Raw genomic sequence first — 16,782 nt, 5'->3', positions numbered from 1 at the left:
TCCTCTCACTCTCTCCCTCTTAACTCACTTACTCCTTTGCTCTCTTTCTTCACCCCTCTCATATTTTTTTCTTCCCATTCCTCCTCCTCCTCCTCCTCCTCCTCTTCTTCCTTTTCTACTGACCACCCAACGAGATTCTTCTAACCAAACATGTAGAGAACTTTCTGTTTGTTTGAGGTGAACTTCTGAGTGACTTAATAAGCGAATTGGTAATAAGTTGGTGAATGAGTGGAGTGTTGAGTGCGTGAATCACTGATGAGAAGGCGAGTGATAGGGGAGAGAGAGAGAGAGAGAGAGAGAGAGAGAGAGAGAGAGAGAGAGAGAGAGAGAGAGAGAGAGAGAGAGAGAGAGAGAGAGAGAGAGAGAGAGAGAGAGAGAGAGAGAGAGAGAGAGAGAGAGAGAGTGTGTGTGTGTGTGTGTGTGTGTGTGTGTGTGTGTGTGTGTGTGTGTGTGTGTGTGTGTGTGTGTGTGTGTGTGTGAAGGCGCGCTACAATTTTCACAGAGTAACGAAGAGCAAAATCAGAATCGCAGCGAGATTGCTTTCAGTGCTTATCACCTCCTTAAAGTCGCGCTGGTTGGTTGCTGTGCTTCCTCTTCGCGCAATGCATGCCGGAAAATCAGAGCCAAATATCAACATCAGCAAAAACTTAACATATTTTACGATTACGAGTTGAATAGTTAATAAGTTCTACTATAAGCATCTATTTAACATTAGATTCACGAATATATGTATGTGTTTTAAAATGTATGACTCAGTAAGGTAGCCGCTACGTTTATAATAAAAAAAATGTCATGAAATAATCTTGGATATAAGTAACAATATAGCTTGAGATATACAGCACGTTATCCCAGGGTGTATCAGCACTATATCCTTGCTAGCTAGAAGGATTTAGTAAGCTGGGGCAACAGGGAGGGTAAGATTCGTTCCCACTGCTTAAAGAAAACCCTCCCAACCAAAACACACCTGCATCTCGCCAGTAGGTAACAATGACCACACCTTGGCTCTCTTGCAGCGCACCGGCCGCCCTTCCCCGTCTCTCACCCAGGTAAAGTTCCAGGTGTCTCCTACAGTGCCTCCCTCAGGTGCTTGTCTCTTCTGTCCTTCCTTTCCTTCCTTTCACTTTCTCCTTGACAGTTCAATTCTTCGAAGAGGGATATAAAACCGTCTAGATAAATGTTGCTTGTCTAATCCTCTTTGACCAACTAATACTGTATCGGGTAACGTGATTCTAGTGACCGGTGTCTTGGTTTCTTGTGGTCACTCCATGTAATCAGACTGAATTATCATATACCTACGTCACGAAAATTTATTCAAGACAAGATTTAAGTAATTCATTAAACGACTGAACTATTAGATATGTATTATGTATATTTCTCTTTATCCAGTAACATTTCCAAGGACGGCTAATTATTTATCTCATCCCTTTTCCTCCTCTCTTAAATTAATCCTCTCACAAAGGTGAAGAGGGAATGGTAGTGGCTGTTAGGTTGGGTGGTGGTGGTGGTGGTGGTGGTGGTGGTGGTGGTTGGTGGTGGTGGTGGTGGTGGTGGTGGTGGTGGCGGTTGGATGAGAGTGGAGTGGTAGACGGTGCATCTGTGATAAATAATTAGTATGCATGACATACATCGATATAAATAGATTGTATGAGAGAGAGAGAGAGAGAGAGAGAGAGAGAGAGAGAGAGAGAGAGAGAGAGAGAGAGAGAGAGAGAGAGAGAGAGAGAGAGAGAGAGAGAGAGAGAATCAATTTAACGGTAAGGAACATAAAATCTGGCCTTGCAATCCGTCCCTCAGATTGTCTTTCACTTAATAATTTAAAACCAAACTCTTCGTGGGAAACCTAGCCGAAGTCCGTGTGAGTCGTCAAGGTTATCCAATACTATCTTGGCAATGCACCTGGTGGCATTTTCACCTTTGATATTAAGAGTCTCAGGTGAGCCCAAGTATACCTTTGACAAAATATGCACTTATGTAATACGTGTGTGTGTGTGTGTGTGTGTGTGTGTGTGTGTGTGTGTGTGTGTGTGTGTGTGTGTGTGTGTGTGTGTGTGTGTGTGTGTGTGTGTGTGTGTGTGTGGATTATCTGAAATGCCTCCAGACAATGTTTACGACCCACGTGTTGTATCTGTCCACTAATTAGAGATCCGTGTCGAGGTGTTGTTCATGAGTCACTTTACATTTAGGTTTTGTTGGACAATATCGTGCAGGAATGCCTCTTGATTTTACTAACAATTGAAGTATATAAGCCATACCCACAAACCGACTCCACCTGCTATAACGACTTTCTTGTTTTGAGAAGAAGAAAAGAAACTGATGAGAAATGAAAAAAAAATAAATAAATAAAAACGAGAGCGGTGTGGGAAGATCAGATAAAGGGTGTTTTTGTGTCATTCCTGCGTCAACCTCTCAGCTAACATACAAATATTTAATGGAAGAGAAGGAAGGAATAAAACGAAGAAAAGCGAGATGAAGAAAGAATAGAGGAAATGGGGAAGGAGAGGGAGAGAGAGAACATTCCTTCCTCATTCCTCCCTCGCTCCCTCGTTCATCTAACAAATATTGAGTGAATATAGGAGAATGAAGTTTAAATTAGGAATATTCACAGGACTGAAGGGCACGTCAACCAAAATCAGTTTCCGCGACTCTGAGTTACGATCAGCAACCAACTGTTCCCGTGACCTCAGACAGCGTCCGGATGCGTCCGCTAGACATGATGACTCAGTGTGGAGACCGCAAAGCAACTGACAAAGTGAAGAGAAAGAGAGTTCAAGTGATATTATACAAAAGTTAATGTCTCTCAGCGGAAATTGACGTTTATGCGAATATTTGTCTTTGTCTGAAGGCGATACGTAGCGTCGCCTGGGGGAGGAACGCAGGAAGTGGGACGAGCAGGCGATAAGTTCAGTGTTACCAGCGCGCGTCCCGAGGCAGGCGGTCGGTCCGTCGGGCAGGCCACAAACCGTGATGCAGCACTGTGCCTCATTACTCCAGTTCTCTCCCTCCACACATATTTTCCGAATAACACTGCAGACAGAAAGGAAAGACGATCGGAAAACATAGGTGAATCTTTCCCGGCGCAGAGGGAGTGTTGGCATTTCCTTGTATGTGTGTGCAAGACTTTAGGTTAACGCAATAGCCAAAGGAGTGTGGGAGGAAGGCTGCGGATAAGGAGAACGAACCCTGTACAACACTGGGGCTCAGAGTTCGGGTAATGAGTGTGAGCCTTCTTGATAGCTTCTAATTGATACTTAACGCTCATTTGTTGCTTAAATATATACATAATGCCGATGAGAGAGTTGGATAAGAGCAGCAGGAGTGAGAGGCGGTAGCTGGGGTGAGGAGGTGGAGGTTGTTGGCGAAGGGAAAGCGTGCATGTTAGAAAAATATCATTAGCCGAGTCCTGACGCGCTGACAGCTCGCTTGTCGGCGCTACAAGGACGGAGAAGGGCGGGGAGGGAATGGCGGTTTACTGGGTAAGAGAAGGAGGAGGAAATTACAGTGTGTTGAAAGACGAGTGTCTGATGCGAGGCTTCAAGTAAACTTTCAACACCAAGCTTGTAGGCGGCTCATGTTGCACGTCACGGAGTCTTTCTTTACTTAGGGTAGAGTACGATGGCACAGAATTATCGCAAATATTTTTAGAAAGCCTATGATATATATTCAATACTAATATAGATAACTCACATACCACACATATTGTACCTTGTTCCCCACCCTTCCTCCCTCTCTCTTCATGCCATACCTTCCATCCCCTCTCCATCCCCACACCTCCCTTTCTTCGATACTATCCCACTCACCCGGCAAGCACACAGAGACACGGCAAATAAACAACAGAGAGTGAAGGGAAGGGTGACAGGCCGGAGCCACCGTCGAACATAACTAACCCGGCGGACCCAAGATCGGGCACGCTGGGGACAGATTGCGTCTCAAAGGGGAGGTGCTGAGCCGGGGAGTGGAGGCTTTGAGTGGCCGAGGTGTTGTGTGTGTGGGGGACGAGAGCAGCTGTCCGAAGGTCGCGTTTCTTTTTTCCTTCCGTTTTCTCTTTTCTGTCTTCCTCTGCATCTGCTGGTTTTAGTTTTTTTTTTTTTTTTTTTTGTCTTTAGCCTCCTATTATATGTATAATTATTTTTTTTTACATAAAACCATTTTCCTCACGTGTTGTTTGTGTTCATTTATTATTTACCATTATATCTTGTGGGTTTCATCTGTTGCGTCAGTCTTGTTTTTTGCGTAGCACATAATAATCATATGCAAAAATGTCTTAACTTATTCATAGTTATTTGCACTTGTGTTAGTTTGAACTTTAAGGCGCAATATCCAATACCTGAATAATGTGTAAGCGACAAGCAAGTTAAAATACGTCTCTGAATGACTGGCATCTCTTTGCACACTTTACAAAGACATCCCGCCTTAGAAAGTGGAGGTCTAATGTAGCGTTGATATCTTAGTAGAATACAATCTGCATTTCTTAAATCTTCTTTTAGATACATTAACATATTTCTTTATACCTCTGAGTAGACAATACGGCCTCTCGTCACTTGCTCTCCGCTTCCCTCTTCCTGTTCTTAGAAATTGATGATTCGTATGCTGATGGAGCCAGGACACAGGACCTCGGGGCTTGGTCACACCTGCTGGCTCCATCGGGCGGCCCTCAGTGGCAGGTCCCTCTCAGCCCAGTGTATTGCAGGGATTTAGGGGGCCATAAGAGTGCATTTGTGACATTCTGATCCTTCCCGAGGCGTCTCCTTTGGGAGGTCAGGAGGAACCTTCTATGTAATGTGTGTGTGTGTGTGTGTGTGTGTGTGTGTGTGTGTGTGTGTGTGTGTGTGTGTGTGTGTGTGTGTGTGTGTGTGTGTGTGTGTGTGTGTGTGTGTGTGTGTGTGTGTGTGTGTGTGTGTGTGTGTGTGTGTGTGTTGAAAGGGTTTTCGAGGTGAACTGTTTGTCAAGGTCCAGTTCTAGTAGCGGTCAGACAAAAATAGTTTGGAACTTCTCATCTCCACAGTAACTCAACTGACTCTTACAATGAAGACAAATGAAGCAAGAGTAGTGCCATAAATCTCTTTCACAGCACTGCAATTTGGGAGTTCGTCGCATCTTGCCGGCGAAGGATGGGAACAGGATCCCTACTGGTGCCTCACTTACACCATTTATCATATTCTTACGGGGTTTCGAGGGGGGCGTGCCGGCCCGCATCCTCTGCCTGTTGGGATAAGATTGCGAGTGTTTACATTGACCAGGCCAAGTTCTGACAAACAGTGCTCCCACCCAGATGCCCTCGGCATTCATCCGGGCATTACGTCACGACAAAGGTGTCGCGGTGTCTTTAACAAGATGTTAAAAAGAACACGAAGGAGGCGAGGTCTTTAACCACCTCAGGACATTCAACTACGCGGCGAAGTTTTCAAATAGTCACGGATGATCTCGCCAGCTGGCCAGAGTAAACAAACCGAAGGGGGAAAGCCGACGAAGGCAGAACATGCCCGCCGCGCCACCTCTGAGAGTTCTTTGTTATTTTGAGGAACCTGGAGGAGTAGGAGCCACAGGCGGCGGCAAGACTGACTCGCTGACTGTGTCACTTGCCGACGTGGTGGATGTGGGTGGGCAGGGCTCAGGTTACATGTGGGTGACGGCTAGAGTTGAAGGGTTGACTGTTTGCAGCGCATACGTGAGCACTGTCACCGCTACCCGGCTGTTTAGAGAGCCAACTTAAGCAAATTGTGACGATTCTTTTCAAGTACACTTGACATTACACTATTGCTGAAGTCATTTTACAATATCACAGTTCAACACACATAATATTGTAAGTGATAAAAACACCTTGTGTGTATAGTCATCGATATCATTGCTCAGCGTAGTGTTGATTTGAACAGTAAAGATACATGACTGCTTAATGTCGTGAGAGAGCAACATTTATCTTATTATTCTAGTATCTTTATTACTTTTCGTGGTGTAACGTGACGCCTGCCGATCACCATGGTGTCCCCGCGCCGCCACTCGCCCTCCTCACTGACACTTCGCCTCATGTGCTCCCTTGACTTTTTTTATCCTTTTTTTATAACTCTCACAATGACTGGTAGAGAGGAGGGGACTTTCCGCCGATTAAATCAATTAGACTCAGGTGAGTTGTTGCATGTGACTGATATAATGACAGCCGGAAGCTCGTTTACCTGTTTGCCAGATAAACCTAATGAGCAGTGTTGCGGACAAGCTCATTATAGTATTTCCTCTGGGCGGGGCAGGAACCCAGCGGCGAGGAAGAGATCTTGAGGCGGCGGCGCGGCGTCAGTCTCCCATGCTACTCAAGTCTCACGGGTTCTCGACGCCGCCCCACCAATTAGCCAGAGTAAAGATACCCGTAGATGCGACACTCGGCTATTTTGAGCGATGCAGAGGTTTGTAAACACAAGGGCACAGTGAGAGGGTTGTAATCCCTAATAGCTGACTCTGGTACCGCAGGACACGCGAGGGGTAGAGGGGTGGGGTTGCCAGCTTCACTCACGACTTTAGTTTTCCTTGCACTTCACCCTCTTGCTTCTCAGACAAATTAGTGATGTTTTATGAGTTTGTGTGTAAGGATGTAGTAGTGGGAGGCACAACCATTAGCGGGAAGATCTAGGAGAAAACTAGTCAGTGGCATCTTCAAACCCGTCCTTGCGTGGCACTGTCTTGTAGTTTGTCTCTCCCTCCACAGATGGCGCGGGAGTAGCTTTCGGGTGCCACTTACCCCACACACACATACACACACACACACACACACACACACACACACACACACACACACACACACACACACACACACACACACACACACACACACACACACTCGAGACAGTAATGAGGGCGTAGGGAGAACCTTCTGGGCTAAAATACTGCCTCCTTATCATCGTCTTGTTAGATTATTTCGAGAGTTGGTCTGCGGTGACTGAAAATTCAGTCACTTGGTCCCCGGGATAGACAAGAAAGCTACCGAGACAGTGTTCCCAGGCAGGACACCTATGTAGCCCCATTAGTGCACGGCCTGAGTAAGGAGAGGACCACGATCTCGTACTTCTTCGGGCATGAGTCCAAATCGTACCCGGAAATCAAGGATCTGAGCGGAGGAGAAATGTAAACACACACACACACACACACACACACACACACACACACACACACACACACACACACACACACACATACACGGTTAACCTTCATACGCCTAATCCAACTCTTGTCTAATACTTGAAGGCGTCTGGATATATAATCAGATTTAAAAGGAATTTTCTGATCCTGTTCCTGACATTGGCTTTGCTGGTTTCTTTGTGACATTAGTGTATCTCATAAAGTGCTGTGTGTCGAGAAAAATGCGACGCGTATGAGGCAAAACACGCGTTGGTTTAAGTAACTTATCAGTGTAAATTGCTTTGTAAAGAGCAGAGCAGAGAGAGAAAGAGAGAGAGAGAGAGAGAGAGAGAGAGAGAGAGAGAGAGAGAGAGAGAGAGAGAGAGAGAGGAGACAGACAGACGGGCAGGCAGATTGAGAGAATACCACCACTCTAGCCCAGCTGTTTCAACTTCTCTCTCTCTCTCTCTCTCTCTCTCTCTCTCTCTCTCTCTCTCTCTCTTCCACACGCTCCTTAACTGCATCGATGTGACGTGTTCATGTTTTTCTCTTTGTGGTGAGAAGCCAATTAGCGGATAATTTGCATATTTAATCCGACCTATCGATGCTGCTCTCACCTGCTTCCCGTCCCTTAGCTACGCCCTACAATTTTCCTCTCTATTTACGTGTTTGTGTTTTTAGCCTCGCGTAACCCCAATCCATCGCTCTCATAACGCTTGCCTTTCATCCACGCGAAGAGAATTTGTACTTTCCTTCATCCCGGGCATCGATTAAGCAAGCAAGCGGTCTGGGTAAACAGTCGTAGACGATTCTTTACTTATCCTAATTTCGTTTATATTTACTCTCATTTTCGACGAGGCACCGACCATCTCTTGCCACTCACTCTCCCGTCACTCCCAGCTGTCGATAACCCCTCAGCGCCGCTCTCCCTTCTCCCGCCGCCCTCCTCAAGACCTTGTTTATGCACAGATCTGCGTCGCGATATCCGCCGTGATGCGAGTCGTCATGTTCCCGTTGGCGTTTTCTCTCCGTCGACGCCACTCACTATTAGCATAAATATTCAGTGTACGGAAAGAGCTGCTGAGTGTACGTACATCGCGGCGGAACTTACACACAAGGAAGATAGATAACTCCTCTGTGAAGTGTGTGCGTGTGTGTGTGTGTGTATGTGTGTATATGTATGTGTGTGGCTATCTATATGAGTGGTAATGCACGGAACGGCGTGCGAAGGAATATTCTCTCTATGCTTCGCTCACGTCTCATGATTCACCGCCACACACCGTCTGTCTCCCTTGCACGACTGGCTGTCACTTCCTTTTTTTCCAGCGGACTACACACCTCGCCCTAAGCTAGTAGTGATAACAATGTGGTGATATAACGAATCCATCCTCTTAACACATTATTCAACTCCTCGTAAGACAATACTTATTACGAAAAATTGTGAAAGGAGGCGTTAGCTTGATGTGCAAAGATTGCTGGAGGTACCCACGGCCAGTCAACCTTGGCTCTGCATAAACACCACTGCTTGTGTGCATTTCCCTGTTCCACACTGGCCGGCAGCATCGACTCTGACAGATATAAATTAAGCCTACCATCCACACCCGCCTTGATGGGGTGGGGCCTTCCTCTCGTGGCATTCCTGAGCGCTGAGTCACAGGGGAAGGGAACTCCGCAACTTCGCCTCAAGGAAATAATTGTATCCAGCGGAGATCAAGAGGCTCAGTCCCTAATCAGGTGTATCTCAGGTGTATCTCAGGGTGACAGAATGGTAACCTCACGTCGCAGGTGATTAGGTGGCCCTGCCTTTGGTGTCTCCTTTCCCCGACGCGTCAGACGAACAGGTGTTGCTCTAATCATTTATCTCTATCATCCCTTAGCGCGGTGAAGGGGAAAAGTAAACAAACTCTTCATAGCTTACTTCATCAAGGAAAGGAGAGAAAAATTGGGGCATTGTCCTGTCTGTCTACCTGTCTGTACGTCTGTCTGTTTATGTCTTTCTGTCTTTCTTTCTGTTTGTCTGTCTGTCTGCTCTCTCTCTCTCTCTCTCTCTCTCTCTCTCTCTCTCTCTCTCTCTGACTCAATATACCCTCATCTTCAGAAATAGGGTTGCCGCCTTCCCGGACTTATGTTTTTTCTTCAGTTCCACGCTGTGTTGTGGCGGACAGTTGTGCTGGGTCAGCGGTGAAGTGGTGCTGGAGAGAGGTTGGGGAGAGGGAAGGAAGGAGAGGAAGGTAGGTGAGAGAGAGAGAGAGAGAGAGAGAGAGAGAGAGAGAGAGAGAGAGAGAGAGAGAGAGAGAGAGAGAGAGAGAGAGAGAGAGAGAGAGAGAGAGAGAGAGAGAGAGAGAGAGAGAGAGAGAGAGAGAGAGGTTTCTTTCCTTCTTCACTGATAACCGCACTTCGATCACCGCTGCTCATCCCCCAATGCTTTTATCCCTCCTATCATTTCTCCTCCTCCCCCTCCTCCTCCTCCTCCTTCTTGGCGTCCTCTTATTGTTTTAACCCCTCGCTGTGTCGGCAGCTTTTGTTGCCTTCACTCAGTCGGTTTGCTTCATCCCTTCTAATCATTTTTCGTCCAACTTATGACCTTCATTTGTGAAGATTTTCTAATGAACTTCGTTTTCGTAAAATATTTGTATATGTGTGTACGTATGTCTGCTCATATTCATATACACGCGGTAGCAAACACACACACACACACACACACACACACACACACACACACACACACACACACACACACACACACACACACACACACACACACACACACACACCGCGTAGTGTAGTGGTTAGCACGCTCGACTCACAATCGAGAGGGTCCGGGTTCGAGTCCCGGAAAGCGACGAGGCAAATGGGCAAGCCTCTTAATGTGTAGCCCCTGCATGTTCACCTAGCAATAAATAGGTACGGGATGTAACTCGCGGGGTTGTGGCCTCGCTTTCCCGGTGTGTGGAATGTGTTGTGATCTCAGTCCTACCCGAAGATCGGTCTATGAGCTCTGAGCTCGATCCGTAATGGGGGAGACTGGCTGGGTGACCAGTAGGCGACCGTGGTGAATTACACACACACACACACACACACACACACACACACACACAGAGAGAGAGAGAGAGAGAGAGAGAGAGAGAGAGAGAGAGAGAGAGAGAGAGAGAGAGAGAGAGAGAGAGAGAGAGAGAGAGAGAGAACGTCAGCAATTATTCTGGGAAATTATCTTATCCATCAGGCTTATCCATTAACATCGCTTGATATGAAAGCAGAACGATTCATATTCTGCACGACTCAGTATCCTTAATGGCGCCCTTTAGCTATTTAACATGCGTCTTTATTGCCCCGAGAACAGACTGCGTATTCCGGGTCTGTTTATCTTTGATTGTTTATTGTTTAACTTTCAATGAAGTTGCTTATGTCTCCTCTTCACCAAGGACCTTCTTTGGCGTGGTCTTGATTGCCTCCTTGCACTATCTCGGTTATCAATTATGTTTCCCACTTGGTACTCTTTTCTATAAATTCGTATTCAATTCCTTATTCATCAGCGCCTTCCCTTCCGCGAATCAGCGTTAATTTTGTACGTTTCTATCCTTTCGTCCGAGACCGTCTCAAGCCTGGCAGAACACTTCACTCAGTGATAACCTTTGGCCTTCCACGTTCCTCCGTGATCCGCTCCCCATGCCTCCTCTTCCTCCTCCTGCTCCTCCGGCTCCTCATCTTCCGCCGCCTCCCTTCATCGCCCTTATCGTCTTTCTGCACCTCTGTCTTTTCTTTTTCCTCAACACCGGTATCATTGCGGTGTCATTGTTCATCAGAATTAATCTATTTCTTGTGTAACCAAACGTGATAAGATTTATAGGAGTATTATTCTTTCCGATCATTGTGGTTTCTTCTTTCGTTTACTTACATCAAATTCTCCAGATCTTCATCTCTCCTCTCTTTCTCATGTAGATTATATTGTGCATTTGCCTCCTCTCATTTCCTTTGTTCCTGCTCTCCCTCCTTTTACTATCCTCTCCCTGGTCTCATTAACTCATTCTCTCATCATCCTCTTCGCTCTAATACGATACGTGTAACGGAAGCTAAACGAGTCACCGCATTCTTCTCCATTCGGCTTCTTCATCCCCCGAGGACATACGAGTCTGGAGGCAAAACATCACCATGCAGATGAACCGACATTTTTTCCAGCTAAATACCTACCCCTTGGTGGACGCGCGACTTCCCTTCTCTCTTTCCCTCTCTCCCTCTCCCTCCGCCCCTTTTTTCCCACCCTTCCTACTGGTCACGTCGGCGCAGCAACACGCGAGATGGCAGACATGCGCATGCAGATCCCCGCCAGTGACTTTATTGCGGATGTCTCTCTCGCAAATCGGTTCATTGTGAAGGGGAAGTCGATCATTTGGGATAGAAGTGTGGCGGCCATGCAGGTATGCGAGGGCGGGTGCCACGCTGGAGGAACGGAAACTCAGGAAATGTGATGGATGTGCATTATACAAACAAAGATAAGAGTACTGATAGGTAAAATGGACTGAAATGTGGAACCCAAAGCCCACGTAAGCGAGTCTAAACCCTAATTTCATGCTATCAGTTTCCGGACACACGCCACTGTTGGAGCCGCCGCCCGCCTAGACCAGCGTTGTCATGTGTGTGGGGGTTTTGTTTCCCGGCGCGGCGGTGATGCTGTGAGTGGTTGCTTCATGTATTAGCGTGTGAATGAATGGTTTGGGTAGTTAAATGCGAAATGATTTAAAGGTTATTGCAGATTGTTGATTCACTGGATTATGAGCAAAGGTTATTGTGATTATCGTTATTATTATTATTATTATTATTACTATTATTTTTATTATTATTATTATTATTACCACCATCAACATTACTACTACTGCTATACTTTTACTACCACCAGCACCATCACCATCACCACTATTATCAGTATTACTAATATACTACTAATATATACTACTTATATATCGCTATTTGGTAAGAAAACATCGTGCATTGCAACTTCTTCGTCTAATATGAAGACATATTTTCACACAGTTGTAAAAAACCAACCCACTCACACACACACACACACACACACACACACACACACACACACACACACACACACACACACGTCCCTCTCCGGTGTGGCAGTCTTGTTGTCTCTTCTTTATATGCAAGTGACTGGGGCTGAGGTTCTCCATTTCCCGACTCACTCCTCCTTTTCTCTTCTCTTTCCCTCCTCTTTCCTATCTCTTCCCTTTCCCTTATTCCCTCAGCAGGCCCCGGGAGAGAAAGAGGGAGGAGTGCACGACCTCTCTCTCTCCCCTCTGATGTCCTCTTTCACTCATAGGTAGGCGAGGGGAAGGGAAGACTAATGGGGAAATATTTTGAAAGTCAGCCAGTGAAGGGGAAGATTCAGAGGCGATGTGTCAATGGAAAGACCCACTATGAAGGGAAATTCACTACAGCAGAGGGAAGGGGGCGCGAGGAGAGACGAATCGTAGAAATCCGAGTGGAAATGTCTTCTTTCTGGGAGGAATCTGTTGCCGAGGGGAGTGAGGTTGACTCTCCCAAGTGAAATGTTTGCCTCGGATTGTAAATTGAGTTAAAAGAAAAGGAAAATTTGAGGGAGAGGAAAGCAAAAATGAAGTGAATCGCTAAAAGATGAAAATTTATTCTGGGTCTCTCAGGCAGGCTGAAGAAAAGGAGGAAGCAAGGCTAAGAGGGATTTCTCTCTTTGTTGTAAATGTAAATGATTATAAGACACGCAGGATAAAATAAAATGGATTCAATAGTTTTAAGATCAGAAAGAGAATGTAAATAGAAGAGAAAGACTTACAATAAATAAACATGCGAATATCATTACTAAATAAAAAAACCCATTAAGAGGAAAGCAAAAGAAATCTACCTTAGCATTAAAATAAAACAAAGCGAAAAAAAAAATAACGCCTAAAATATCTACCGAGCTACAAGTAAACAAATATAAGAAAACACCTTTAGACTGTACATCACCTCGAGGAATCCCAATTAAAGACGGGGAAAAGAAACTATCAAGAGATCAAAAATAGGGAGCAAGGTATTGGGCGCCTCACTTCAATCGCCTCGTTGGGAAGGTGTTCAAAGGAGTCTTGTTCACGTGGGTCGTAGGCCTGTCAGCGCGGAGACTCCAGACGATGGTGATTTGGCACAGACTTAGCGAGGGTGGATGTGCAGAGAAGGAAGGGAGGGATAGGTGGGGAGAGGGAGAAAAATAGAGAGAGAGAGAGAGAGAGAGAGAGAGAGAGAGAGAGAGAGAGAGAGAGAGAGAGAGAGAGAGAGAGAGAGAGAGAGAGAGAGAGAGAGAGAGAGAATGTGTGTGTGTGTGTGTGTGTGTGTGTGTGTGTGTGTGTGTGTGTGTGTGTGTGTGTGTGTGTGTGTGTGTGTGTGTGTGTGTGTGTGTGTGTGTGTGTGTAGAAAATAAAACATGAAGAGTAACAAAGAGCTATGTTCCCCTTCATTTCACACAGGTTGATTGCTCGCTCTCTCTCTTTCTCTCTCTCTCTCTCTCTCTCTCTCTCTCTCTCTCTCTCTCTCTCTCTCTCTCTCCCCGTCTATTTTCGCTTTTGTTCATTTCCTATTTTTATCCGTCTGTCTCTCTCTCTCTCTCTCTCTCTCTCTCTCTCTCTCTCTCTCTCTCTCTCTCTCTCTCTCTCTCTCTCTCTACCCTGCGATTCGTGCTTGATTAACCAATAGGAACACAGGTATATGTATGCAAATATATTAGGCAGCCAGTCATGCTCTGTGCTCCCCTTTTTGGGAAAACGCACACATATACTCTTTTCAGCCCCCTTCATTTGCATACTGTTTAATGCAAATTCATGCACTCTGCTCATGTCGCCCATCCGCTGGAGCCTCCACACCATAATTACATTTGAGTGTAATTACTCCTCATCGATTTTGCTTTTAGCTCCTAAATTTCCTGTGATTTGGGGTCATAAACTCCACTGCAGCTGCATATACTATTTTTCTGCCAACAGTTTTCTTGTTTCGCTCGTCAATTTATTCCTTATCATGGTGTTGATGTATATATATAGAAGAGCATACTTCATGATTGTATTTCTGTTCATGATTCTCATTGCATTATCCTATTGATCCTTACGTCAGGGGAAAAAAGAGCAATACCTCCCTTTGTTTCCGTTTCCTTTCCACTCTGTGTTTTATGGCTTAACAATCATGAGAGATAAATTATAGTGATATGCATTTTATGGCTGGAGATTAGTTTGCGTGTGAACTCTACACAATAACCTTACTGAAAATTACACTAGTTTTTTCCCTCATTTTGTTCACTCTTTGTTTTATTGCCTTCTCTCTTATACATCTTTATCCTTACACTTCTCATCTCATTTCCCTTTAAAATTCACATTTCCTTCGCATGTTCATTATTCCGTAAGCATTCTGAACCCAAAGAACGGAATCATTATGCACTAAAAACTTCATTAATAATTGAACACACACTGCTCACTTTCCAGCTGTACATCCATCCATCCATCCATCCACCCATCCATGTGACCCTTGCTGTAGTTACTCACACAAGACCTTACAATAATAACTAGGTTCTAATATGTTTTCCACCACATTGAAGCTTCCCAAATATAATACGTTCGCCAACTAACTGTCCATTTCTGATGAATTCTGTCAATCCCAATTCTTCTATCTTTTTGAGATCTAAGCCCTCATTTTTTTCTTTCTTATTTTCCTCTTCGCTCTCCCCTCTTCCGACCTCATTCTCTCCCTCAATAATCGCTCTGGCCTCTCACTGACGCCTCCATCAGCCTTCCTCCAGTCCCTCCCTCCTCCATCCATTACCTCTTTCTCGTCCTTTCTCTCCTCTCTCCTTGCCCCCCCACCACCTTCCTTTCCATCGGCTCCTCCCTCCCTTCCCTGCATCATTCCTTTTTGGTTCTCTCTCCCTTTCATCGTCCCCTCTCTAATGCCTCTCCCTGTCCTCTCTCTCTCTCTCTCTCTCCCTCCCCCTGCCATTCTACCCTTCTAGTACTCTCTAACTCTCCCCTTCCATTTCCATTAGTCCCCTGAGTCTCTCTCCCTTCTCCTACCTCCTCCATGTTCCCTTCTTCAATCTTCCTATTATTCTTGTCGAGCCATTTTCCACAAACCTTTACTCTCCCTGTTTTCACTTGGCGTTCCTAATTACTTAGCATCTTCCATTTGCTTCCACGTCCTTTATTTTAAGCATTTTTATACATAACATGACTGTGTATTTCTTCCAACCTTATCTGATTACTAATGTGGTGATTCATTGTTGATTACCGTGTGTTAAGGTATTATTTTTTTGCTATTATGTCGTCTACCGCTTTCCCTTCGTCACTCTTCTTGATTTTTCTGTCCTTGTGCATTGATTATATGAAGGTTGTAACGTTTGGGTGCTTACAGATGTGAACTGGCTGTACGGGGCTAAGGGGAACCCGCTTGTAGGTACGAAATGATGTTAAGTTGTTTTGAATTTTTACCCATTATATTCTCCTCCTATTCCTCATCTTGTTCTCACACTTCTGACAACCCTAAACACACTTGTATTCCCCACCTGGGCATGAGGCACCTGTTGACTTGCTGTTTTTTTTACTATTTTTTGCTGGTTTTATAATGTTTTTGTATAGTATTCACGTGTTTGGTGTGTCCCTGTTTTTCTCTCACCGAATGAATTGCCCCGCACCCACACCCCTCCCTCTACAGTCCCCAGTTCTTGCATTATTTATACATTTATTGGCTACGGTCTCCCTCAGCACCAGTCAACCCTTGCAAACTCACTCATGTTTATCTTTGTAATACATTTGACTTGCCAAGAGTTAAACTGAGTGAAGCTTTTCTCTTTAATAGTTTCCTCCCTTTATTTTCCGAGAGTGCTTGAAAACAAACTAATAATGATTTAATAATAATAATAATAATAATAATAATAATAATAATAATAATAATAATAATAATAAGGCTTCTCTCGGTGTCGTACTTGAGTAATTTAGAGAAAGTTGCACGTAGGTAGTAAGAGAGTTGTGGAGATCGATGGTCAGCCTTCAGGTAGGCCACACCAAACCACTCTGTCCTCACAAGTAAACACAATTTTCTGCGTCACTCTGGCATGCCACTCACGCCACAAGTGTGTGTGTGTGTGTGTGTGTGTGTGTGTGTGTGTGATTGAGGAAAAATTCTTCATAATATAAGCGTGCAAGCTTACACACACAAATACACACACACACACACACACACACACACACACACACACACACACACACACACACACACACACACACACACACACACATTGCATGAGTAACGAGACAAGCCGAGTGAAATAGCGGTATGAAAATTTTCCAAGACGTGTGTTTTATCACCTTGGTAAAGTGAGACTGACAGGATAGCTCTTAAGAACGGGAGAAATAGAGCAGGAAATAAGCATCCTTGTAAAACGACATGAATAAATAAGTCCTAATGATTAATATATAGATGAGAAGGAAGAGAATGAGAGAGAAACGATTTATATATAAGAGCTAGATGCACGAAAGTACGCATATGTTAGGAGTCCACACATTCACAGTTATCTAAACAGTTTTCATAATTGCAGGCTATCGTGCACTAGCTAAAACAATGCTTGCAATAAATCATGGCAGCACGCACACACTCTCACACACGCACACACGATAACACTGTCCGTTG

The 16,782-nt window shown here is 45.0% G+C and overlaps 1 protein-coding gene across 6 annotated transcripts in view; it reads left to right on the top strand.

The window, feature by feature from the left end:
• LOC123499156 (homeobox protein abdominal-B-like) overlaps window positions 1-16,782 on the top strand; it is a 237,806-nt gene that overhangs the window by 205,986 nt on the left and 15,038 nt on the right. For 3 of the 6 annotated variants that reach the window (XM_045246834.1, XM_045246835.1, XM_045246836.1), the window contains 2 exons: window positions 1,014-1,046; window positions 15,508-15,549. The exons of 1 other annotated variant lie outside the window; for it this stretch is intronic. In XM_045246834.1, coding sequence (XP_045102769.1) covers window positions 1,014-1,046; window positions 15,508-15,549 — 75 coding nt within the window. The remainder of the gene's footprint in view (window positions 1-1,013; window positions 1,047-15,507; window positions 15,550-16,782) is intronic. 2 more of the 6 variants (XM_045246837.1, XM_045246838.1) reach the window with 2 other exon arrangements.

The sequence above is a fragment of the Portunus trituberculatus genome, chromosome 49 (genome assembly GCF_017591435.1).
Source record: "Portunus trituberculatus isolate SZX2019 chromosome 49, ASM1759143v1, whole genome shotgun sequence".
Lineage (NCBI taxonomy): Eukaryota > Metazoa > Arthropoda > Malacostraca > Decapoda > Portunidae > Portunus > Portunus trituberculatus.
The sequence above is the reverse complement of the archived record's forward strand: the minus strand, read 5'-3'. Positions and strand labels throughout refer to the sequence as shown.